General features: G+C 44.1%; 1 protein-coding gene across 1 annotated transcript in view; it reads right to left on the reverse strand.

The window, feature by feature from the left end:
- The window catches only part of DOK5 (docking protein 5), a 153,506-nt gene that overhangs the window by 46,067 nt on the left and 81,951 nt on the right, over positions 1 to 25,488 (reverse strand). Inside the window, exons 3-5 of the mRNA XM_056107450.1 lie at positions 12,464 to 12,578; positions 12,260 to 12,379; positions 8,776 to 8,965 (exon numbers count right to left, since the gene is read on the reverse strand). Coding sequence (XP_055963425.1) covers positions 8,776 to 8,965; positions 12,260 to 12,379; positions 12,464 to 12,578 — 425 coding nt within the window. The remainder of the gene's footprint in view (positions 1 to 8,775; positions 8,966 to 12,259; positions 12,380 to 12,463; positions 12,579 to 25,488) is intronic.

The raw sequence follows: 25,488 nt of genomic DNA on the forward strand, positions 1-25,488 counted from the left end.
AGAGATCCCTCATCATTGTCTTAGTGATCCCTTCTCTATTCCAGCTGCCTTCTCCCTCAGCTCATGAGATAGCCTTCCAACTATGGAGCAATATTCCAAGAAATGGTGAGTTGTCTCTGGCCAAGCAGCTGGCCTCCAGTTTCACACTTAGTTTGGATTTCGGTGTGATGGGGAGAACCTGCCTGAGAAAGGCACAAGCATGATGAGCTGGGGGGATGTGGGGGAGGACAGCCGGGGACCAGAGTGGCTATTCAAGAACGGAAGCACCAAACAGAATTGGTGTTGCAGGGGCATTGGTCTTGCAGTTTGCGTATGAGGCATCAGGCAGGTGAACCAGGATATAGATTTATTCTGAGAATGGAGAGGCAAATTCCCAAGAGGATCAATAGTCATGAAACTAAACCCATGACACAGAAGTCCGGGGGTCCCGCAGGGTAGATCCTGTGTGGGGTTCAGGGCATCCGCAGCCCATGAAATGATGTAAAATGCATCTCCATAAAGCTAATATACACAGAAAAAAATAAGATGACCACAAGAAAGGGAGTTATTGAGTGGCTGCGTATTTCCCAAGGTTATGAGAAAGTCATCCTTCCCTGTAGGGGCTGAACATGCTAAAATCACAGAGGCTCGGCCCAAACAGCAACCTCACCAAGCTTCTTGGGGTGTGGCCTTGCCACACCCCAAGTCAAGCACAGTGTCCACAGAGTTGGCACGCAACAGTGGGAGGTGTGAGAGGGGGCAGCCGGAAGAACGACAGAGGCTGGGGAAGACGCCTGGTCTCCGACAGCCCTCCCCAAGGATGGACTTCTGAAGACATACACGACTCTCATAATCAAAATGAACTCTTAGATAAATGCCAACCAAGAGCAAATGGCCGTGCAAGTGCGGCAACCAGTTTCTGTTCTTGTGAAAAAGAAGAGACTTTCGTTCCCCAGCAAACCTGCGTGTGAGATGGAGTGAACCTGCTTGAGGATCTCTGCTCAGCACAGCAGGGCTGGAGCGATAGCACAGCGGGTAGGGCGTTCGCCTTACAAGCGGCCAACATGGCCGACCCGAGTTCGATTCCTCCGCCCCTCTCGGAGAGCCCGGCAAGCTACCGAGAGTATCTGATATGCCAGACACAGTAACACAGCAGGGAGAATGGGGTACATTTCATTTGCTCATTTGCTTCGGATCTCTTACTAAGAATGAACCCAGGCTCTTTAAATACTCAGAAATGATTATTATCTGAGCCACTTAGAATCAGGAAGACAAACAGAGACTATCCAAAGATTTATGTCCAAATCCCCATTTACCTGTAGACTCACTAATGAGGGAGGAAACTATTTTTTCTCCAACAAAAAGTTATCTCAGCAATTAGACTTGTTTTTAGAGTGAGAAACAGAAGAAATGAATGTGTTCTTTTCCAAGGCAGTTTATATATATATAATTCACAATTTTGGGTACTCCATTTAAGGAAGAGAATTTGCACATGCAAAGTCGATTTTCACAGATTCTCTGCATCCTTGAGTGTTTCTCTTAAACTGATGTCAGCGGCGCTAGCGGGTGTCTTTCTGGCTGGTAAGGAGAAGCACTCGAGCGTGCTAATTATTCATCGGGTCCTGCCAAGTGTCACCTGAGCTTGTCTCACTCCTGCAGGTGCCAACCCCCTCGCACCCCCAGGGGCGTTCATTTAAAGCAGTCAGGAGGGAGGAAGGAGCAGCCCCAAGCACACTCAGCCAGCAGCCCGCTGCAAAATTCGCAGGGAAGATTAGTGGATGGGCAGCTGCCATCTTCTGAAACAAAAACACTCCAAGGCAGGTTCCACGGGGGCTGTTCCGCACTCAGAGCTTCATGTCAATCGCTTCTTCACCTGTGAAATTAGAGTCCCTGCCAGGTTGATGGCTTCGCTGAGGATTCCAGGCTTCCAGGTGGAAACAGAAAAACAAAAGACCAGAGAACCCTCAGACAGAACCAGCAACATGTCCCCCAAGACATGAATTGTTTCTCTCCTCTCTCTCTCTTTCTCTCTCTCTCTCTCTCTGAAAGCAACAAGCAAGAATTTATCGTGCCATTTCTGGTTTCCCCTCATTCAAACGTTTCTATTTCGACTCCCCATTTTTTTTAAGGAAAAGCACAGAAATAAGGTTGGATGTGCTAATGTCAGAGGGATGCTATTGTGGGAAATAGCATCTGGAAGATTCTCTGACCTTGGATCAAGATAATGCTCCCCAGGAGAGATAAGACAGTGTATGTGTATGTGTGTGTGTGTGTGTGTGTGTGTGTGTGCGCGCGCGCGCGTGCGCGTGTGTGTGTCCTTCAAAAAACCCCTAAGAGAACCCATAGAAAGTTCCAGAATGTCCTGAATGGAAAAAACACAGAGCTCAATAGACAGCTCAGGCCAGAATGTCTATAATGGAGAAAACATAAGACTCAATGCACAGCTCAGGACATGCACGCAAATTTCCAATATGTTTGCTAACCCATCACTTAGGAATGAATAACCTTCCTCATGCCACTACAGCTCCAATGGCAATAGATGATGTTGAGATCATTCTGTCTGGTTTCAGGCAGCGCTGGTCATATACATGCGATAGCTCTTCCCTGACTGTGGAAGCTCATTTAGAAAGAAGCTAAGGACTGCCAGAATGATAAAACCTAGAGGGTCTGGACTGACAACTCTGAAACATGCCGCTTATTATTCTCGTGCCGGGGGACAGGTCCCAAGGTGCTCTTTCTTCTTTTTAAGGGGATAATAGCTTAGAGGGGCACCTGAGAGGTCAGGAGAACTATTTCCCTACTGTCTTTGTTTTTGTTTTGGGGTCACATCCGGCAACTGTCAGGTCTGCACTCAGTAATTACCCCTGGCATTGCACAGGGATCACAGGGGATGCTGGGGATGAAACCTGGGTTGTCCACATGCAAGACAAACACCCTACCCTCTGTACTATCTCTCTGGCATCTCTGTACTATCTCTCTGGCATCTCTCTACTATCTAAGCATTATCCTGATTCTGTATACAGTGGTGCTCAGAAAGGAAGGAGTCACTGCATATGAAGGATTCTTCTCCACGGCTGGTCCTGCTGTCACAGAACAGCGTTTTTTCACATCCCTGGCCCTGCTCTTCCAGTGCTACGGAGTGCTGACCCCTGGCACAGATGGGTAGCCTCTCTGGCCTTCTACACAGGATGTGCCAGGAGACCCCTAGGCCCAAGGACTAACAACCACACACACCTGCAGACATCGCCACACAACCTAGAAAGCAAAAGTACCCCTGCTTGAGACACTGTTCCAGATCTCAGCACCCCCCAGGATGCTCCTGCTAACTACCAAGAGACACTCCCCCAGTTTTGGTTTAAGCCATCACCAAATGGGATTTTGGTAATGGCTTACATTTTGTCATTTTTGTTTGTTTGCTTAAATTTCATGTGTTCCCCTTCCAATGACATTAGCACTCACTCTCTGTGTCAGAAGAGCTATTTCCCTACTGTCTTTGTTTTTGTTTGGGGATCGAATCCAGCAACTGTCAGGGGTTATACATGGCTCTGCACTCAGTTATTACTCCTGGCGGTGCTGGGGGACCATATGGGATGCTGGGGATGGAACCTGGTTTGTCCGCATGCAAGGCAAGCATCTAATCTCTGTACTATCTCTCTAGCCCGTCCCTACTATCTTTGACACCCTACTTTGTACAGGGCTGGACAGGTTGCAGATGCAGTAATTAGTTACAACGGGAATTTACTTCTTCTCTTACTTGGCAAGTGGCAGGAGAAAACCTCAAAGCTCCTGAGAGCCAACGGTGGTTCTCGAGTCAAACCATCATAAAGGACACAGGACTATGAGCTGTCGCCCCGGGGTCCCTATCAGTCTCTGCAACAAGTCAGGCTTGAAGCCAGTCTACTCTCTGGATTTGGGGTACTATATGTCAATGGATTCCTTTGATTTGGGTAGACACCACAGCCCACTTTGTGTGAGCATTATGACAGGTGCGTGTATACCTTTACTCCACTTACTGGCCATCAGTTGAGATTCACATTATACTGTGTCTATTTTACAGGTGGCTAGAGGAAGCTGAAAGAATCAGATGACTCATTTAAGATCCCACTGCCAGAATGAATTTAATAGAAGAGAAATTTAATTTCCTCAGACTCCCAGTTCAGTTAATTACACATGTACCGTTATCAGACCTGATGGGGTGAAATGGGACACTGAGTAAGAGTAACACTCAGTCCCAACTCTAACAGAGGCTGAAGGTGAGCAAAACTTTCCTCAAGGTCTTCTGGAAGATTACTTGCATTCAAGAGAAGAATCTTGTAGAATCCTGGCAGACACATGTTGGATACATGAAAACTATTTGCTTAGCGAGTCTTAACTCCTATTCATTTATTGATGCGAGCCAGGAAGAAAATTAGGTTAGTTAATATGAAACTGTCATGTTTTGAACACAATCCAAAAATAGCCAAGAAAGAAATTATCTGCACCAATAAAGCAAGACAGCACCGGGACCTTCACGCTTGATGGAACACGAATGATCTTATTAGCTTCAGTATCTTGAGGTCACCATAAAAATTCATCTTTCTTTGAGTTGCAGGGAAAATATCAAATAGCTATTACCTTGCACTGAATTTTGCTGGGATTCTGCAGACCTGTCCCCAAAGCCACCGCCATAAAATCACAAAACTGTTTTTCGAAGAAGCCCAGCTCTCTTACCAAGAGATTTCTGCATTGCTATTTTTATTAATAAGAACCCTACAAAGAACTATTTACTCGGATAAGCTGGGAAGGGAAAACGAACACCTCCCCAAGGTGAACCGCTGATAAAGAACAGAGAGATCAGGAGGCCTAAGCTCTGTGAACTGCACCCGTCCGAGAAGTGGGCGAGGCGCTAAAAGCACATTCCTTGCATGGCACATTCCTTCTCGCCTTCCATCTCCAGCCCCTCCAAGTGGTACCACAGAAAGAGAATGCTACTTGAAATCAGTAAACATTCAAGATCCTGCCAATATTTGGGGTGCGATGCCCCATGGTACGTGCCCCAGTTATTAAAATCATGCAGCTGTTGAAGATCCAAGTCAGGCCACAGAAATCAAAATCAGTTGATGAAGCTCTTCATTTCCTGAGTCACTTCTTGCTGGACTTCAGTCAAATATTGGAGGTTTGTTTTGTTTTGTTTATTTATGTATTATTTTTCGCTTTTTGGGTCACACAGGGAGATGCTCAGGAGCTAGTTCTCTGCACTCAAAATCACTCCTGGTGGTGCTCAGGGGACCCAATGGGATCCCAGGGATCGAACCCGGGTCAGCTGCGTGTAAGGCAAACGCACTCCCTGCTGTACTATCGCTCTCGCCCTGATTGGAGTTATTTTATTTTATTTTAATTTTGCTTTTTGGGTCACACCTGGCAATGCACAGGGGTTACTTCTGGCTCTGCACTCAGGAATTATTCCTGGTGGTGCTCAGGGGACCACAAGGGATGCTGGGAATTGAACCTGGGTCAGCTGTGTGCAAGGCCTCTCTGCTGTGCTATCGCTCCAACCCCGATTGGAGTTATTTTAATAATTCTAAACTAATATTTCTGATAGATCCTTCCTTTGAATCCATCTTTTCTCTCCTCCACCGTGCCACCCACTGAACGCCCCCCACCCTCTGGCATGCCACATTCACCCACTTCCACATCTTTTCTATACCCTATTGCTGACAAAAATATTAACAGGATTCCATAACACGCACAGGTACACCATGCCTCCAAATCAGACCTGCTTTAAAAATCTTCATTTATTCCTAATGACAGATGAAAAATAAGAGTCTAAAACCAATCCCCCAGATCGCAGCCACCCAGGAGCCATTACAATTTGACTAGATTTGCATATAAATCAATCCAACTTTTGCAAAGTGAGTCACGCCTGAAAGCATGAGATAATTGCCAAAACTGTGTCCCGCCAACATGTCACGCTATGGGGGTTATACTCAGGAGTGGGCCTTCAGGGATGACCAGGACACCTAGCCCTTTTGCTTTTACCTACAGAGAGTGGCTCAAAGAAGTATTGGGAAATATTTCTATTTGAATTATTGCTGCCTCCAAATCGGCCCAAAAATGCTGCTCTACACTTCACAGCACAGAAACATGAAATGCACGTGGTGAGAAATGAGAACCATGCAGTCGATATTAAAAAAAAGTCCATTTCAATGTTGGGAGGATCCTCCCAGGATGGGAGATGCATCCTGAGAGTAGACTCTAGACAAAACATGATTGCCACTCAATGCCTCTTTTGCAAACCACAGCACCCAAAAGGAGAGAGAGAACAAGGGGGAATGCCCTGCCACAGAGGCAGGGTGGGATGGGGGGAACATGGGGTGGGAGGGATACTGGGATCTGTGGTGGTGGAGAATAGGCACTGGTGGAGGGATGGATATTCGATCATTGTATAACTGAAACCCAAGCACAAAAATTTGTAAGTCTGCAACTGTACCTCATGATGTCTCACTATTAAAAATTTTTTTAATAAAAATAAAATAAAATAATAATAAAAAAAGGAGAGAGAGAACAAAAGGGAATGCCCTGCCACAAAGGCAGGATGGGATGGGGGTATGGGGAGTGGGAGGGTTACTGGGATCAGTGGTGGTGGAGAACGGGCACTGGCGGAGGGATGGGTACTCGATCATTGTATAACTGAAACCCAAGCACAAAAATTTGTACATCTACAACTGTACCTCATGGTGTTTCACTAATAAAGGTAAAGGTAAAAAGGTAAGGTAAAGGCCCTCCCGTTGATCGTCGATTTGCTCGAGCGGGCCCAGTAACGTCTCCATTGGAGATTTTGTTGTTACTGTGTCTGGCATATCGAATACTCTCGGTAGCTTGCCGGGCTCTCCGAGAGGGGCGGAGGAATCGAACTCGGGTCGGCCATGTTAGCCGCTTGTAAGGCGAACGCCCTACCCGCTGTGCTATCGCCCTACCGCTGTGCTATCACTGTGCTAACGCCCTACCGCTGTGCTATCGCTCCAGCGATTTTATTTATATAAAAATCTAAATAAAAAAAGCCCATTTCTGGTTTTAAAGGAGGGTTCTTATATCTAGATTTCACTGTTACCACTTATGGCCAATGGCTTCTGAGACCCAAGTTGGGGAAATCAAGCAAACGTGCAGACAGATTCTCAAATTCCTTACAGTGCTTTCCCCCGAGGATAATAAGTAATTCTGAAAAAGAAGAAGAAGAAGGCTGCTCTGAAGGTTAAAGTTTGAGTTTCTAAAATGAGGGTCTTGGCAGTCTCTCGAAGATATGCTACATTTCAATTTCCAGGTACTTAAAACCAAATAGACCAGAAGAACTGTATGGGGGAAACAGTTCTTAAAAAACTTAGTAGGTTGGAACATTGAATTGATCATATTTCTGAAAAGCAAATTTTAAGTCCCGGAGCTTTGTGGATCATGGAATGAACAGATTAATTTGAAATTGGGCACTACTGCCCTAGATTGACATGGATTAGAACCACCAGCAATTCCAACTTTAACTCTCAGCCTCCTTATAATGTCTCATATTCCTGTCCATTTTTTTAAAAAATGTTTATTTTTTTTAAATTGAATCACCATGAGATACAGTTACAAAGCTTTCATGCTTGAGTTTTGGAGAAAAAAAAATATGGGCGTTACTTAAAAAACTAGAAATTAAGCTTTCATATGACTCCACAATACCACTTCTGGGAATATATCCCAAGGGTGCAAAAAAGTGACCTCTGCGTCTCTATGTTCATTGCAAGTCCTGTCCATTTTTACAAACAAAACCAAATTACTTTGCATCAGCAGGTGATTTTTTTTTTAACTCAACTGCAATGTCAGGTTATAGACAAAAGAGACTTCAATTTCTAAAAAAAAAAAAAGCAATCATTTAAACATCTATAATGTAAAATAGAGGAAAAAAGGAGCTTAATTTGGAGGGAGGAAGTGTGGGGGAGAAGGAGAGAAGAGATTGATTAGGTTCTATCTCCATCACTAATTATCACACCAACTCTTCCCAGCACATGCGCTCAGCTGACCTCCAGTGGAAAGAGGGTGAGTCACCAATGTGCTCACTGGGTCTCATCAGACAAGTCTGAGAATTAACCTCTTCTGGTGCTAATGTCCTTTTGTGCTACTGACAAAAATTCCGTAATATCGTAGGCAATAAACCAGAATACTTCAAAAAACGCCAATGCCCCCACACTTGGGGACTCTATCACCATTTTTTTTTTTGCTTTTTTGGGTCACATCTGGCATTGCACAGGGGTTACTCCTGGCTCATGCACTCAGGAATTACTCCTGGCAGTGCTTGGGGGACCATATAGGATGCTGGAAATCGAACCCAGGTTGGCTGTGTGCAAGGCAAACGCCCTACCCGCTGGGCTATCTTATTAGTGGGTGAACTAATATTTAAGTAAAATATCTGGTTGGATAAAATTATCACTACAACAAGCACACTTTCACCACCATTAATTCTGATAAGGAGACAGATAAAATAATAACATGGGGGCTTTCCCCAAACCCTGAAGTTGGCTTCTGTCTAGCCTGACTCGGAAAACAGTTTATTTGTAGCATCTGGGCCAGGCTCATCTTCAGAATGTGGACAGAATATGCAAAAATCCCGCATGAATCACTAGACTTGCCCAAGGACTAATCAGTCACTCAATAACCATTTCTGCATTCCATTCCTTTTCCACTGAGGGTGATTCAGGCTGGATGTCCGAGGCAGACTCTGGCCTCCAAGGACTCGAACCTGGGCAAAGGAACAAAAAAACGTACGGAACCAGTCAGAATACTCACCTCCCTGCCTCAAAAGTAAACCAAGCCGCGTCCCGTCCGTACCTCCGCAGGGCACTTAGTGGCCAGGACAGAAGTCTGACTCTGGGATTCTGCGCGTCCCAAAGGCAGATGTGCTCACACGTAATCTGCAAGGCACATTCGCCATGGACATCTAAGTTAGGAGATGGCATCAAATACACATTGAATCTCTCTGGGAGAAAAACAGAAGGTTAGTCTAAAATCCCCAGGAACAAGACTCCGAAGACACTGTAGGAACAAAGAGACATTTCAATATAACACAAGCTCGGACTCAGGAAAAATGACCCTCACCCACCCACTCAAGGTCCCAGAAAATGGTTTCTTAAAGGAAGCTCAGATCAAAGTCTGGCCATCAACCTACACAAAACACAGCCAGGCACAAAGACTGTTTTTTTTTTTAAAAGAATCTTTTAAATTTGCATAATAAAAAAATGGGCACACCAATGAAAGGCTGAAGAGAGGAAACCATGAAAGACATTATTATTTTTTTTTCTCTGCCAAGTACACGTTAACTACACCCACACTTTTGTGTTCACAAAAGATGCAGGTGCGGGCTGATTGTCGCATTGCTTCAGGATATTAAACTTCTCTAGATCAATTTGTAATTTTCCAGAACTAAAGGAATTGTACCTCAAATTATTTAAATAACCACCAGCACTATCACTATACATTTGACTGATAGTCTGTGTAATTACCAATGGTTATTCATTTAGGGTTTTTGTTTTTGTTTTTGTTTTTAAATGGCGGGGGTATGGGGAGTGCTGGGCATAGTTAACTATGCTCAGGGTGTATTCTCGGCTCTGTGCTCAGGAGCGACCATGAGTAGTACTGAGTACTAAAGCACCAAAGTCAGCTGTATGCAAGGCAAGTGCCTTCCTCCCATACTATCTCTCCAGCCTGCCAAGGGGTGCACTGAACTAGGCTTGACAACAAGCTTTCTTGAGTCAAATATAGGAAAGAAACAGCCATGTGCTGATACGATTGGTGATCAAAATTTAATGGAGAATAACCCAAATAAAGCTCTTTGGTATGTGACTACAGTTGACTGTTCACCCGCAGATCCAGCCAGGATATTTTGCTTCCGTTTTCAGAAAATTCATGAATTAAAAGTTACAAAGTAAAATATCTGGTTGGGTAAAATTATCACTACAACAAGCACACGTTCACCTAGCATCAATATAGTAGATGGCTTATAATCTGACAAAATAATGAGGCACTAATAGTTATACTATGTACTGCTGTACTAGTAATTATTGGTATTCTAAATTAACGAAGGAAGTCATTCCATTAATTATGCATTTAAATTTAATTTCATTAAAAAAGTGGTAAGACTGTGTTCATAAAATGCATTTCCATATCAATCATTTAACATTTCTGAATTATTTCAAACTCCCAAGAATCAAATAGTTCCTAAGTTCTGGTAAAACTATTTTAAAAATCTATTATAGTGGGAAAGCTTCCACTTGGAGACTTTGGGAACAAGTAAGAAACACTGTGATCATTAAATAAAAACTAGGAAGTAGAGCACTGCCAATTTATCTTCTAAAGTTCTTGTATAACTCTACCCCACTCAAGAGTAACAACAGCAATGGGGTGAAAATGATTGCTTGAATTCCAACTGTTTGTGTCATGGTATCACAGTCCTCCCGTTGTTCATCGATTTGCTCGAGCGGGCCCAGTAACGTCTCCATCGGGAGACTTTGTTATTACTGTGTTTGGCATATTGAATACGTCACGGGTAGCTTGCCAGGCTCTGCCATGCGGGCGAGAGACTCTCGGAAGCTTGCCAGGCTCTCCGAGAGGGGCGGAGGAATCGAACTCGGGTCAGCCATGTTGGCTGCTTGCAAGGCAAACGCCGAATATTCTAAAGTTGAGTTGCACAATAAAAATCTCTCATCATGCTACAGCAGAGGCATTCATGTTCATGTCTGACAGAAGAGGAAACTGAGGCACGGGGAATGGGCTGGGGGAAAAGGCAACTCCTAAGCAACTAATTCTCGAATTCAGTTTGAAGTACCATCAGGTTGCCCCTTTATGAAAAATAATTTGTCAATATTAAAGGCTGACGCCAGTTTCCCAGATAAAAAATAAAAAATACCAAAACTTATGCTTTCCTCCTTCTACTGGGCTTCCTGAGCCTCTGTCCCTGTGGCTCTATGGGACCCGAGGCCCAGAAGCATCCTGGCTCAGAGACTCTCAGAGGCATGAGGCTCGGCTGTGACCCTGACTCCAGCTTTGCAGCTCCATTTCTCAGGCCAAGAAGGGCCTCTTGTGAGGGAGCTAGTGCTCCTTGGTCAAGGTCATGACACTCCCTTAGAGCTGGATTATAGGCACCCTAGAGCATTCCAGAAACTTAATGGGCCATGAAGACAGAGTCCAAGGGAGAAGCAGGTGACTGTGCAGCCCCAAGGTGCCAGAAAAGCCCCACCCTGGCCTTATTCTTATTTTTTTGGGGGGGGGACGAGGGTTGAAGGGGTCACACTCGGCGATGCTCAAAAGTTACTCCTGGATCTGCACTCAGGAATTACTCCTGGCGGTGCTCTGTGGGCCCTATGGGATGCTGGGAATTGAACCCTGGTCAGATGTGTGCAAGGCAAACATCCTACCTGCTGGACTATCGCTCCTCCAGCCCCCTTGGCCTGATTCTAATCAAGCAGGAGACCCCCAAGTCTCTGGCTGGGGTGTAACCTCATCCAGAGAGGCAAGAGGACAATAAAACTTAGGAATTTAATCTACCTGGACACCAGGCTCCATTTGGGGGGAATGAAGAAATAAATCCTCATTTCCAAGTTCACGTGGGGAAAAAATTCTATTCTTTTGCCAAAGTGTTCATGAGTGCTGGGGTTTTAGTATGACTTAAAATGATTTATTTTCAGAACAAGTGTTGAGCTCAAAGAACTGGCTCAAGTGAGTTTAGTTTTAAGTGTAGATGTAGGTGGATTAAAACTCGAAGTCTGGAGTTTATTCAAAAGACTGCAAGTATGCCTGTAAATTTTAAAGTCAAAAAAGGCAAGAAAAATGTGGACTGTAGAATCTACCCATTATAAACAGAGGCCAAACGGTATATTCTAGAATCAAACATGAGTTAAGGGAATTTTGGTGCAAGATCTTGAGTTTTCATAAGCGTCAGTTTCCCTATCTGTAAAGCTGGGGGAAGTACTAGTACCTCTGTCATTGGGATATTGGGAAATCAAATGACTTATCGGCAACTTCCACAGAAACTGGCCTACCGCAAGCTTCCTCACCATTCCAGCTGATATTATTACTGTGGACCCTTTCAGATTTGACATCGAAAGAGTATTACAAATACAGTCAGCTAGTAATATACCCTTTTGGTGGAACAGAAGGCTGATCTGATTTTTTACTAGATGTATCCTTAGAGTCTCCAAGTGGAAAGAAGATGACCAAGGGGGTGAAGGGAAGGTTGGTTTGGAAGTGAGTGACAGGACAGCATTCGGCTACCTACCACTCTGTTCTCTCTCCACTCCGGTAGCCAGTAAGTCTGGCTCTCCGAGGCTAATGTCATTGATGCGAGTCCCCACACATTCCATCTGGAGCACTTTGCACCATTCATCAGCCTCGAGATCTGCGGAGATGTCCACAAGGTTAACTCGACGATCTGACCCCTGTTCACACGTAAAAGCACAAGCCCTTCCTGCCCCCGGCAAACCTGATTCGCAGGCAAAGGTCTTGGAAGTATCATCGTTGAAATAGAGCCCCACAGCGTGCTTCTTAGTACTCTTGGGCAATCGAGCCACGTTCTTCACATTGTTGAGTTCTGTGACCTGAGAAAGGAACCGTGAGAGGTTTGATCACAGCCCTAAACGGTCCCCTCTAAACCACACCAGCCGGCGGAGGACTGCAGGAGCCTAGATGGAGTGGAGCGTACGCAATGGAAAGTGATGACTTACCCCTGCATTCTCTAGATACTCAGCATGAAAAACACAGCACCTTCTAGAGTGAATGGCACACATCAAGGGGCACAGGCACAAAGCTTCCTAGAGGCGGGAGGCTTGTTTTTTCAATCATAGAACACCCTCCAAAACTAAGAACTATCTTCTTAATAGTTCTCATGAGTCTCTGCATCAGGGTGGATGATCTCTCAAATACCCATCTCTCCCGTGCACCCTCAGGGTAAGCATCCTACATATACATGGACCCAGAGGAAGAGAAGGGCGGTCCCCCTCACAACTAGATTTATTCTTCATTTATTATTGATGGTAGGGTGTGAAGGGTCTTCAGACTCTACACACACACACACACACACACACACACACACATACACACACACACACACACACACCCCACTTGGGGTTCAGTAACATTCCAACACAGAAAGTTGGCTTGGCTAGTGGTTTGTTTTCATTTTATCTAAGGGGTTCCTAGATTCTCAATTGTTATGGAGTCTGTTGGTTGAGTCTGTAAACACTGGACTGTCACCTTCCATCTCTCAGCAAGCAGGCAAAGCTCCCCTTACTCCTTTAGATTTGTGCTTCTTCCTCTTTCCCAGAACCCTCTGAGCCCTTGTTATGTTTCTAACCCACTCCCACCTCACAAAGCATGCTGGCTTCTCATGTCTTCAATGGCTGCCCACTCTCTAGTCTCTCTCTGCTAAAGCCCTGTAGACACGTAATATTTGAGTCCTATGTGACTTGGAGAGCAGGCCTGATTTCCCTTGTAGTGTATCAACATGCTCTTTCTGCATTGACAAACCCTTTATGCTGGTCAACAGAAAACTAAGGTTGCTCTCATCAGCCTTCTGTGCTATGCTACGAGGCTCCCATCGACGTTCCGTAACTGCCTGCCTTAAGAAAGAGACGAAGAGAGAAAGAAATACCATGGATAAACTGATCATTTCATCCCCTTGCTTCTTAACGCCCACTGGCTCTTTCTGTAATGCAAATGCAAATTTCTGAGTATGAAATATCATAACAGAGGCTTTCAGACTGTCTGGGCTGCCTCTCCAGATTCCCGTGGTGACATCCTACTTCATACAGGGAGAGCATTAGGAGGAGGAAGTAGATAAATGACATGGGTGGATCCACCATGAATGGGATGAGTCCCTTTGTACAGAGGACCCCAGGGACCTCCTCCTTTCTGCCACAGGAGGACACAGCAGGATGTACCTTCTACGAGCCAGCAACCACGTTCCCATCCAACTGAGTCAGCATGCTCTTCTATCCCTGCCTCCCAGACTCTAGAACTGAAAGAACACAGTCTGTTGCCTATATGCTGTCTTTAATGTCACTTTTCTTAGGGCGGCCCAGAACTCTACCAGGATGCCCCAAAAAACCTTCTCCAGGGTGGGAACATTACCTTATTCTCTTAACAAATCAACTCCCTTAGAACTTGCCAGATGTCAGTATTTATTTTGATGCTGTTGTCTGCGCTTGTGTCACTATCTCAACACAAACCATTAATATTGGGCAACACTCACTACTGGCATCTTCACACCCATCATAATGCCATTAATTCACTTTGAACAAAGCATCCAGGTGATTGCTTTAAAACATATATTTTATGTTTTATGTGGCGAGGGCTGGAGCCATAGTACATAGTACAATGGCTAGGGCACTTGCTTGCCTTGCATGTGGTTGACCTGGGTTCAATCCCTGGCACCCCATATGGTCACCTGAGACCATTAGGAGTGATCCCTGAGTCCAGAACCAGGAGTAAGCCCGAAACACTGCTGGATTTGATCCCCAAACAAAAAATAAAATACAAATCATTTGCCAGCATTTCTATGGATAACACAGAACATTCCACTGACTTCCTTCTCCATATGGAAACAAGAGTTCAAATCCTGATTGTGAACACTGGGGGCCTCTAAGTGTGGTTGATCCAAGGTATCCCAGGTATCTCACAAGTTTCTACTCAGACACATCCACACAACCTCTGTGCCAGCAACACTGGCCTCTTTTTGGTTGGTGGGAAGTGCCAGAGTCCTGACACTGAGCCTTTTCCCTTATCCTTTCTCCACTCCTATCAGCTTCCTCCTCCTCCTCCTCTTCCTCCTCTTCCTCTTCTTCCTCCTTCCTCCTACTTCTCCTTCTTCCTTCCTCCTTCTCCTTCTCCTCCTCCTTCTTCTCGGCTTTTTGGGTCACACCCAGTGATGCTCAGGAGTTATTCCTGGATCTGCGCTCAGGAATTTCTCCTGGAGGTGCTCAGGGGACCATATTGGATGCCGGGGATCGAACCTGGGTCAGCCATGTGCAAGGCAAACACCCTACTTGCTGTACTGTGGCTCTGGCACCAGTGTCTTCATTGAAATCTGCTACCTGTGAAATAGGCTAGATTCTTAGTCCCTGTCCCAAATACAGTGATGAATCTCAAGGCTCTCACTCAAGGGAGACAACTTGGCTTTAGGTGGCCACATGGCTGTGCTGGGCTTCTGTCCTGCCCTAGGGTGTGGACTGACATCGGAGGTCAGCATTATGTGTCCTGAGTCTAACCTAGAGCTTCTCCAAAAACTAAAGTGCCTCCAAGTAGACCAGATGAACAAAAGCCCAAACTTATCCATAAATTCAGTTGTGAGGCACTTCTCTGCAGTCAGTGCCTGTCCTCGGCCTCTTCATTGACAAGGAAACTTAACTTTTGCTTTGAGGTCCTCTTCCTCTGGACCTGGGAAAAAACGTCCAAATTGCCTTGACTTCAGTGTGACGTCCCTATTCTTTGTACTCCCACCTATGCAGCAGGAAGTTGTAGTTTATGTCTGTTTCTAGAAGGAAACGGCTGATCTCTCCCACTCCCCTTGAAACGTGAGTCACCGAATCATGCCTTACTGATGGCTAATCAATGAAGAGCAGACATTTGAGAGGTGCCCAGGTTTTGAGATTGTCCCATCTGCCACACTCTGAACTTTGGGTGCTTTTAGGTCAAATGTTCAATTCAACCTTCATAAAAACCCAACAGAACAATGACATTCATCCATGTTCTCCAGATTAAAAAAAAAAAGAAGGTGGGAAAGTGCAAAACTGTGATATTCCCAAGTTTATAGCTAAAAGTCCAATGAGCTATAGCACAGCAGGTAGGGCATTTGCCTTGCATGCAGCCAACATGGCCAACCCAAGTTCGATTCCTCTGCCCCTCTCGGAGAGGCCGGCAAGCTACCGAGAGTATCTCGCCCTCACAGCAGAGCCTGGCAAGCTCCCCGTGACGTATTCAATATGCCAAACACAGTAACAACAAGTCTCAAGATGGAGACGTTACTGGGCCCACTCGAGCAAATCGATGAACAACGGGAGGACAGTGACAGATAGCTAAAAGATGAGAGTTGAGTCTTTGAAGGAAACAAAGTAATGCTGACGCAGAGTTCCTCACCCATCCAAAATGCTCATGACTAATCCTGCAAGTTTCCGAGACTTGAGCCCTGAAAGCCAACTCCTATTTGAAGAAAAAATTCCTTCCTTCCTTCCTTCCTTCCTTCCTTCCTTCCTTCCTTCCTTCCTCCCTCCCTCCCTCCCTCCCTCCCTTATTTCCTTCCTCCCCTCTTCTCTCCCTCCCTCCCTTTGGGGGGGATTATACCCAGCAATAATCACGGTTATTCCTAGCTCTGCACTCAGAAATTACTCCTGGTCATGCTCAGGGGACCATAGGGAATTCTGGGTATCAAACCCAGGTTGGCTGCATGAAGGCAAATGCCCTCCCTGATGTACTATCACTCCATCCCAAGAACTCTTTTATGTTTGCTTTTTGGGTCGCACCCAGCGATGCACAGGGGTTATTTCTGGCTCATGCACTCAGGAATTATTCTTAGCAGTGCTCAGGGGAACATATGGGATCCTGGGAATCGAACCCGGGTTGGCCAAGTGCGAGGCAAATGTCCTATCCACTGTGCTATCACTTCCGCCCCCTCTTTTATGTTCTCAAGGAAGGAGAGGTGAAGAGTGAGTGTCCCTGGCCCTATGCCGACAGCCACTGAGACCTTATATAAGAGGTGTCCAGGCCAGCCGGCAGCTCAGCAATGGCTTTGAAATATGTCATTTCATTACACATCCATTAAGGGTAGAGCGGAAGGAGTAAGTCACCTGAAACAGCCAGGAAATGTGGAAGGAGTTGCATGACTCACAGTACGTTCACCCATTCTGAAAATTGGTTTAAATAATAAGCAACCCCACTCCCCCGCACTGGGGCTATGGGCGCTGCTCACAGAGTGATGCCGGGTGTGTAGCAGGTTCCACTGCAAATTTCTCTCCCCGATTCAGAACTCATTACCATGAGTCTGTGTGTGAACACGTGCATTTGCGAACACACACACCTTACTTGAAAAGAATCGCCAGGGGCACTAATCCGTAATAGAGCCTGGTGGCATAAAATACACAATAAAGCGATCACTCTTAACTTCCAGATGCCTGTGTAGGTACGTCACTGAAACACTCTTGTAGGCTGTGTTTATTATTTCCACTATCCCTCTATTTTATAAACAAAAAAACCAAAGCACCGTGTGTCTTTTTATATTCTTTTTACAGAGAAATAACTTGCTGCGAAAATCGCTTTTGATTTCGCAAATAGATTTTGATATTTAAAATTCACATTTCGGGGCCGGAGCGATAGCACAGCAGGTAGGGCATTTGCCTTGCACGCGGCCAACGAGGGTCCAATTCCCAGCATCCCATATGGTCCCCCGAATACCTTGAGGAGTAATTCTTGAGTGCAGACCCAAGGAGTGACCCCTGTGTATCACTGGGTGTGACCCAAAAAGCAAAAATAAATAAATAAATAAAAATGAAAAGAAATTCACATTTCTACATTCTTATTTAATATGCATATCATTTTAGTAAGGAGCTACGTAAGTATATGGGACTATTAAAAATGGGTAGTTCAGTGAATACTAACTTAATATGATACGTGGAAAATTGGAACTTTAAGTGAAAAACAGTACGAGGAAAGCAAGTCCTTGAATAAGGTAGATTTCTCCCTCATGGACCCTGATCTGTTTTTCATCCACAGTAAAATGACATGATGTTTAAAGAGACTGAATAATTTGAGGACTTGAATCCTGGAGCATGACCAGAGCACCTCCACGAAGTAGGATGCCTCAGTCTTGGGGTCTCAGGGCACCCTCAGTTTTTATTTTATTTATTTTATTTTATTTTTTATTTTTATTTTTTTAATTTAATTTAATTTTATTTTATTTTACTCGTCTTTCCCTTGAGCCTCAGGTCAATCCCTAGTTATTTCCTGCTAAGCTCAAAACTTTTTAAGAAAACTCTCTCCTGAGCCTCTTTCGCTAGAGATTTTATTTTTCTTTCACAGTGCAAGAAAACAGACACACCGTAAACTTGAATTATGCTCCCTGCCTTTGTGTTTGGTTTTGCAGAAAGAATGAAAATAAAATTTTTTTGCAATGTATAACGGCATTCCTAAAGGAGCTACTTATACACAATTATAATGGGGGGGAGAGAGGGAGAAAAAGAGAGAGGAGAGAGAGGGAGAGAGAGAGAGAGAGAGAGAGAGAGAGAGAGAGAGAGAGAGAGAGAGTCCAGAGAGTACAACTTTTGTCTCCTACACAACCAACTCAGATTCAATCCCTAGCACTGCAGATAGTCCCCAGAGCCAGCAGTAAGCCCATGGCAGACTCTTCCTGTGTACATTCCTTTATCAGAGCAAAATTCTTTGTTTCCTGATTCCTTCTTTCCCTGAGTTTTTGGCATTTGGCATTGACTCTGCGTCAAAGCGTTGCTGGATTCTAGGGTGAGAGCTGCCATGACAGACCAAGACTGCCCCTTTGGAGCTTCCAAACAAGGCACTGAGTAACTGACTAAAGCCACTGGTCCCCAAGCGGGGATCAGTGAGGAAGACAAGGGCAAACAGAGCTGTGGAAAGGATTTGGCATGGGCTCAGGGGAATTCTGTTACTTTACACAGGGGTTAAGGCACAGAGCAAGTAAACAAAGTCACTGGTCCCCAAATGGGGATCAGTGAGTGTGACAAGGACAAACAGAGCTATGGAAGGGATTTGGTGTGGATCTAGGGGAATTCTGCTACTTTACACAGGGTTAAAACAGCCCTTTGAGTTATGGGGGACTCAGGGCCTTTACACCTTTTCCAGGTGTTCCCATATGTCTCCATAGAAAAGCCTACCAACCAACAGACCCGGGGTGGGGTGCGAGTATGATGGAAGTCGGGGCACAGGTCTTGCTTTTCCACCTCTCAGAGCCAAGCAGAGCTGCCTCATTCAAGTGCTCTCTTCTCCCTTCGCTTCTTCTCTTCCTCTGAATGTCCCCACTCCCACCCCGGCTGGTACCCCCACCATTCACTGCAGGTGAACGGGCTCACATGTCAGCAAACAGTAGAGCTGGAATTCAAGCAACTACATAACGACTCATGACCAAACCACTCCGGGACACGAAAAAATATATACCTAAGATGATCAAACTCAGCTTTGGCTGCATGATCTCTTCTTGATGGTGTTCCTGATGACTACTGAAACCCCAATACCCCCTCCTCCCTATTTCCTCTCCCTTCCACACCCTTCATCTCCTGCTGTGTAAAAACGGTTCCTCCATGTCTTTTTCTTATCCCAGAGAGGAGAGGGGTATCCTCTACCTTAGCTTCTGCTTTGTCTCCGGGGCCCAAAGCTGGAGCGATAGCACAGCGGGTAGGGCGTTCGCCTTACAAGCGGCCAACATGGCCGACCCGAGTTCGATTCCTCCACCCCTCTCGGAGAGCCCGGCAAGCTACCAAGAGTATTCAATATGCCAGACACAGTAGACCCTCAGTAGGGGTGAATTAGGTGAATTAGCTTGCTTATGAGGTGGCCGTGGTCCGCATCCCAATTGTACAGACAAAAAGACTGAGGAACAGCTTACAATGAACATGTCCAGGTAGGGACAATCTCCCAACACATGGCAGGAGCAGGACTTGACTCCGACAGGCCTTTCTTTTATTCAGTGTCAGAGAGTGGATGCACTGAATGGAATGTGCATCCTTCCCACACCACTAAGTGCTTTCACCACTGTCCTCACTGTCCTTGTGAAATCCCGTGAGACAAAGAGAAGGGTGGAAACATGCAGAGCTGAACCGGCTCACACAGTTGGCAAACAGTAGAGCTGGGATTCAGGCAATTACATAATGAATCATCACCAAACCACTCCAGGCCACCCCCAAAATATATATACAGAAGATGATCCAAGTGGCCATTAACATGGAGTTGGAACATGTTAGCCCTCACCTGGGTCACGGATAAAGCATGGGTTCTAGAGGTGAAAAAAAGAAAGTTGAGTCTTTCAGACCAAGAAACTTCCTGGGCGCTCTCGTGGTTATGGTTTGGCAGGATAGAGAGAGGAGTGAGGACAGTGACAGTGGAAAGGTTTTAAGCAGATGCACAGAAAGGCCTAATAGCATAGTGGGTAGGGTGTTTGCCTTGCACATACCTGACCCAGGTTCGATTCCTCTGTCCCTCTCAGAAAGCCCGGCAAGCTACCAAAAGTAACCCTGCTGCACGGCAGAGCCTAGCAAGCTCCCTGGTGGCGTATTCAATATGCCCAAAACAGTAACAACAAGTCTCACAATGGAGAACTGGTGCCCACTCGAGCAAATCGATAAACAACAGGACAACAGTGCTATAGTGCTATGAATCAGAAAGGATGTTCTACAGGACAGCAATTGGGGAAGTCTTGGCACTGTTATGCAACCCAGATATTTTTGTCATCAAAACAGAGAAATGCTGCAGGTCTTGTAAGGGGTAAAAATTAGAAATGGTGGTAAACATCCCAAAGCAAAGCATAGCCTGCCCCCTAACCAAAATATTAATAAATATGGCTGTTCTGATGCAAGTGAACAATGACTAATGTCAGTGCTCCAGGCAAGTAGAGGGTCTTTCACAAGGAACATTCTTCCACAAGAATGGTACCTCCTGGAGGGGGGCTCCTTTTGGCTGATGAGTCAGAGCTGGAAGGCCAAGTATGGCCGGATCATCTGGGTGCAGAGATGAGCTCTTCAGAGACTAAGGACGGCCACACAATAAATAATGACGACACTTTAGGTTGGATTAAGACGGATGAAAAGAGGGTGAGTTTAAGAGCTTCCTAAACACGATTCAGTTCCTGGTTCTAAGCTTTCTGTGTATCAAAAATGCAAAGTACCATACTCCATCAAAGGTAAGAAACAGTCAACATTCTTCAAAATTTCTGATAAATCTTTAAGTATGCCATCCAATTAGGAATTCCAAAAAGAACTGCCAAATTAATTTACCCGTTAAAAGCCATGCTCCAGATGTCTTATTCATCAGAGATGATAGTGTTCATTGAAATAAATGTTTAATGGCCAGTGATTAACAAAGTGGTCATACTTTAAAAGTTTAATTTGCTATCAACATAGTTTTGCATTAACAACCTGGAAAACAATTACAAATTACACAATTCAATTTTGCTAATGGGTTATTTGTAACTAGATGGAGAAACCGCTGAAATTTCTGCTGCTGTTTCAAGGGAAGATTAATACAATTGGATTTTTAAAAGTATACTCCCTTGAGACACCAGCATATTCCTGTCAGAATTAAGCAATTAATCTGCATTGCATGGGAATATTAAGTATGCTTCTGGCGCGCTGTAAAGTCAAAAGCCATTTAGGAAAACAAGGATTTGATTTCCAATTCTTCCCTTCTTTTGCGGATGATAATTTACAGATGATGATTTATTTATGTTTACAGAGTGAAAATGAGAGCCCTACCTAAAAGGCAATTTTCCACCTTGCTTTTGTAGGCTGCATCCTAATTATTTTTCCCCTTGTGGGACTGCATGAATTAAGTGAGCAATTCACTTTGTATATGCAAATTGCAAAGCTCTGCAGAAGCATTAAATTACTTCATTCTTAAAAAAAAAATTAAAGCTATTATCCTACCAAAAATGAGAAGTCCTAAGCCCTTTTATTCTTGTAGCTTTGCTTTTGAAAATTAAAGCAATATGACAGCAAACTATTTCTGGGTCTTTATGTTTTTCTCAAGTATTAATAAAATAATCATTTGCATTACTGTTGTTATTGTTTCATTATTATTATCTGTTGAATTAATCAGAGCGCTATAAAAGACTCAAAAATATTTCTAGTAAAGTTTCCAACACTGCCCATAATATTTCCTAAACCTTTGAACTTTTTCCTCTTGTCTTTTTTTTCTAAAGATCTCAATAGCCAGTAAAAAGGAATATCGAATAAGAAGTGATAGAGTAACTCTAGAAAGAAACTATCAGTACATTATCAGCCCACAAGCCCTGCTCAGTAAAGGAAGCCTTGGATACACCACTTATGGCAACATTTTATAAAAACATTTATTTATTTTTGGGGGGAGAGGAGGGAATCATACCCAGTGGTGCTCAGGGCTTACTCATAGCTCAGCATTCAAGTATCACTCCTGGCAGGCTCAGGGGACCATAGGGGGTACTGGAGATCAAACTGGGTCAGCCACGTGCAAGGCAAGTGCCCTCCCCCACTGTACTATTGCTTTCTCGACCCCCTCAAAAACATTCAAGAAAGAACCAGTCTAGACAGCTCTACCCTAATCTTCATCTTGGTGGTTTCATTCTTTCCCAAAATATCTTCATGCCCCTGGTCACTTAAAATAAATGGATGAGTTATAAATTTGGACTGTCTCCCAGAAGACGGAATCTTTATTAGCACATGTTCAAATAACTGGAATAATCCATTCGTCGTGTCTTCCTTAAAAATAGACAGGCATGCACGCGCGCGCGCGCACACACACACACACACACACACACACACTGTGCTTAAGTTGAAACTGGAGAGAGAATGGGGTCTGAAAGAAGGAACTTTCTTTAGATGCCATGAATATGTAATTTGAAATTCCCTCTCAGCAGAGAATCTGGAGTAGTTAAAGCAAATTTAAAGCTGAAGACTATGACTGATAATTCACACCTCTAAAACTTTTCTCCCAAAAAAAGATTAACAAAAGCACATAAAGGTAAATAAATGCACACTTTCCCCACTATCATAGAATTTGTATTCACAAAATAATTCAGTCCTTTTTTCATCAGTGTGGGTATTTGTAAAGAGACCATGGCAGACCGATATTAAAGAGTGCTCTAAATTGTTAAATTAATGAGGTGTAGTTACTAATTATTGACTTAGAATTATAGTCAAAAGAGGCAGAAAGAAGACAAGTATAATTAATGTGACCATTAAACATAGCTCGTGAAACAGAATGTTCTGAATGAAAGGAATTGCTACTAAAAGTTATATAAGAAGGTCAGGCTCATAAGAATTAGCCAGGGAATTCTGAATTTAAAAAAATGCTTTAAAAAAAACCAAACATGTTTAGTCTATAATGGATTACTTCATTTTGCTCTAAAAATTGGCTTTATCTCTTTACGACAAGCAAGTCTCAGCAAGGATACTTTTATCTGCAAACACAGATGAAGGCACAAGAAGAGATTATTTTCTTTCATTTAACTTCATTCACTTCAGAATTGCTTGGACCATTTATAAAATATGTGGTTTATGTTTATCATTGGAAGAATAAAGTAGGGACAGAGAGATAGTGCAGTGGGTAGGCACTTGCCTTGCAGTGCCAACCCGGGTTCAATTCCCAGCACCCCATATGTTCCCTGAGCCTGCCAGGAGTGATTCCCGAGCACAGGACCAGGAGTATGCCCTGAGACTGATGAGTGTGGCTCCAAAACAAACATTTTTTTTAAAAAAGAATAAAGGTAAAGAGAAGAGGAGAAAGAAACTTGTAAAAACATTTAGATTGAGGTAAGTGGATCCTCATCTTTATCGACAAGACTCCTTGACTGGAACTCACTTGGGCAACAATATTCTTTTATGCCTCAAGTACTCCAAAATCATTTGACTAATTTTTTTTCACTAACTGGAGAAAATATACATTTTCTCTTTTTATATCATTTATGGAGAGGTTTTGTGTGTGTTTGGATTACAGTAAAACATTTCTACCGACATACAAACATTGACCACATAGACCTAGTTCTAGATATTTAAAAAAAAATGAATTACTGTCAGGAGGTTTATTCCATGGCTTGAAGGCCAGCCGCACATGCTATGGGAAAGGGCAGCTCAGACAGAGAAGGGAACACCAAGTAAAGGGTGTTCGGAGGATTCTCCCAGGATGGGAGATGCACGCTGAAAGTAGACTATGGACCGAACGTGTTTGCCACTTAATGCCTCTTTTGCAAACCTTAGCAACCAAAAGGACAGAGAGAGAACAAAAGGGAATGCCCTGCCACAGAGGCGGGATGGGATGGGGGTATGGGAAGGGTGGGAGGAATACTGGGAACATTGGTGGTGGAGAACGGGCACTGGTGGGGGGATGGGTACTCGATCATTGTATGACTGAAACCCAAATACAAAAACTTGTAAGGTCAACAAATGTAGCACATGGTGTTTCACTAATAAAAAAAAAAAAAGAATTACTGTGAGATAGACAGTTACGGAGTTGTTCATGACTGGAATTCAGCCAGATAATATTCCAAACCCTCCCTTCACCAGTGTGCATTTCCCACCACCATTGTCCCCAGTTTCCCTCTTGACCCAAACCCCTATCGACCTCGATGGCAGACACTATTCTTCTCTCTCGTTTTTCTCTTTTTCCCTTTTAGACACTGTGGTTTGGAAAACTGCTCCTGAAAGGATATTGTGCATACCACTTTATCCCAGGAACCCAAAAACCCAGCGCAGAAAGTCATTTGCTGGTCTAGGTTCACTGCAGCACTATTCACAATAGCTAGAATCTGGAAACAACCCAAGTGCCCGAGAAGAAAATGAGTGGATAAAGAAACTTTGGTACATCTACATAGTGGAATATAACAGAGCCGTTAGGAAAAATGAAGTTATGAAATTTGCTTATAAATGGATGGACATGGGGAGTATCATGCTGAGAGTCGGGGTGGGGGGCAAGGGCAGTAAAGACAGAGAAGGGACCAGGATGATAATAATAGTTGGAAATATTCATTTTGGACAAGAATGGCGTGTTGAAAGTAGGTAAAGGGATATATCTGAACACCTTTCTTTATCTGTACTGAAATGTATCTAGAATGGACAAAAGAGAAGAGAGAGAGAAAGAGAGAGAGAGAAGAAAAATGCCTACCATAGAGGCAGGCAGGGGTTGGGGGTTGGGGTGGGAGTAAAACTAGGTCCTTGGGGTGGGGAATGTACACTGGTGAAGGGATGGGTAATGAAACATTCTATGACTGAATCCCAATATGACAACTTTGTAACTGTGTTATCTCACAGAGATTCGATTAAAAAATAAATTTAAATATAGAACAATAGCACAGCGGTAGGGCGTTGGCCTTACAAGCGGCCAACATGGCCGACCCAAGTTCGATTCCTCCGCCCCTCTCGGAGAGCCCAGCAAGCTACCGAGAGTATTCGATACGCCAGACACAGTAACAACAAAGTCTCCAATGGAGACGTTACTGGGCCCGCTCGAGCAAATCGACGATCAACGGGAGGGCCTTTACCTTTACCTTTATAATATAAAAATATAATATATAAATATATATTTACCATGAAAATCCTTAACACCATTAACTATTAGGAAATGCAAATTAAGACTACCAGTTAGCACTATCAGAATAGCTAAAATTTGAAAATCCTTATACCAATACCAAATGCTGGTGAAGATGGGCAGAGAATGGATCACAGGGACATTGATGGTGAGAGTATAAAACAGGCCAAATATTCTGCAACACAAGTTGGCAGAACTTGTATTTCTTATACAACAAAA

The sequence above is a fragment of the Sorex fumeus genome, unplaced genomic scaffold (genome assembly GCF_029834395.1).
Source record: "Sorex fumeus unplaced genomic scaffold, SorFum_2.1 ptg000166l, whole genome shotgun sequence".
Taxonomy (NCBI): Eukaryota; Metazoa; Chordata; class Mammalia; order Eulipotyphla; family Soricidae; genus Sorex; species Sorex fumeus.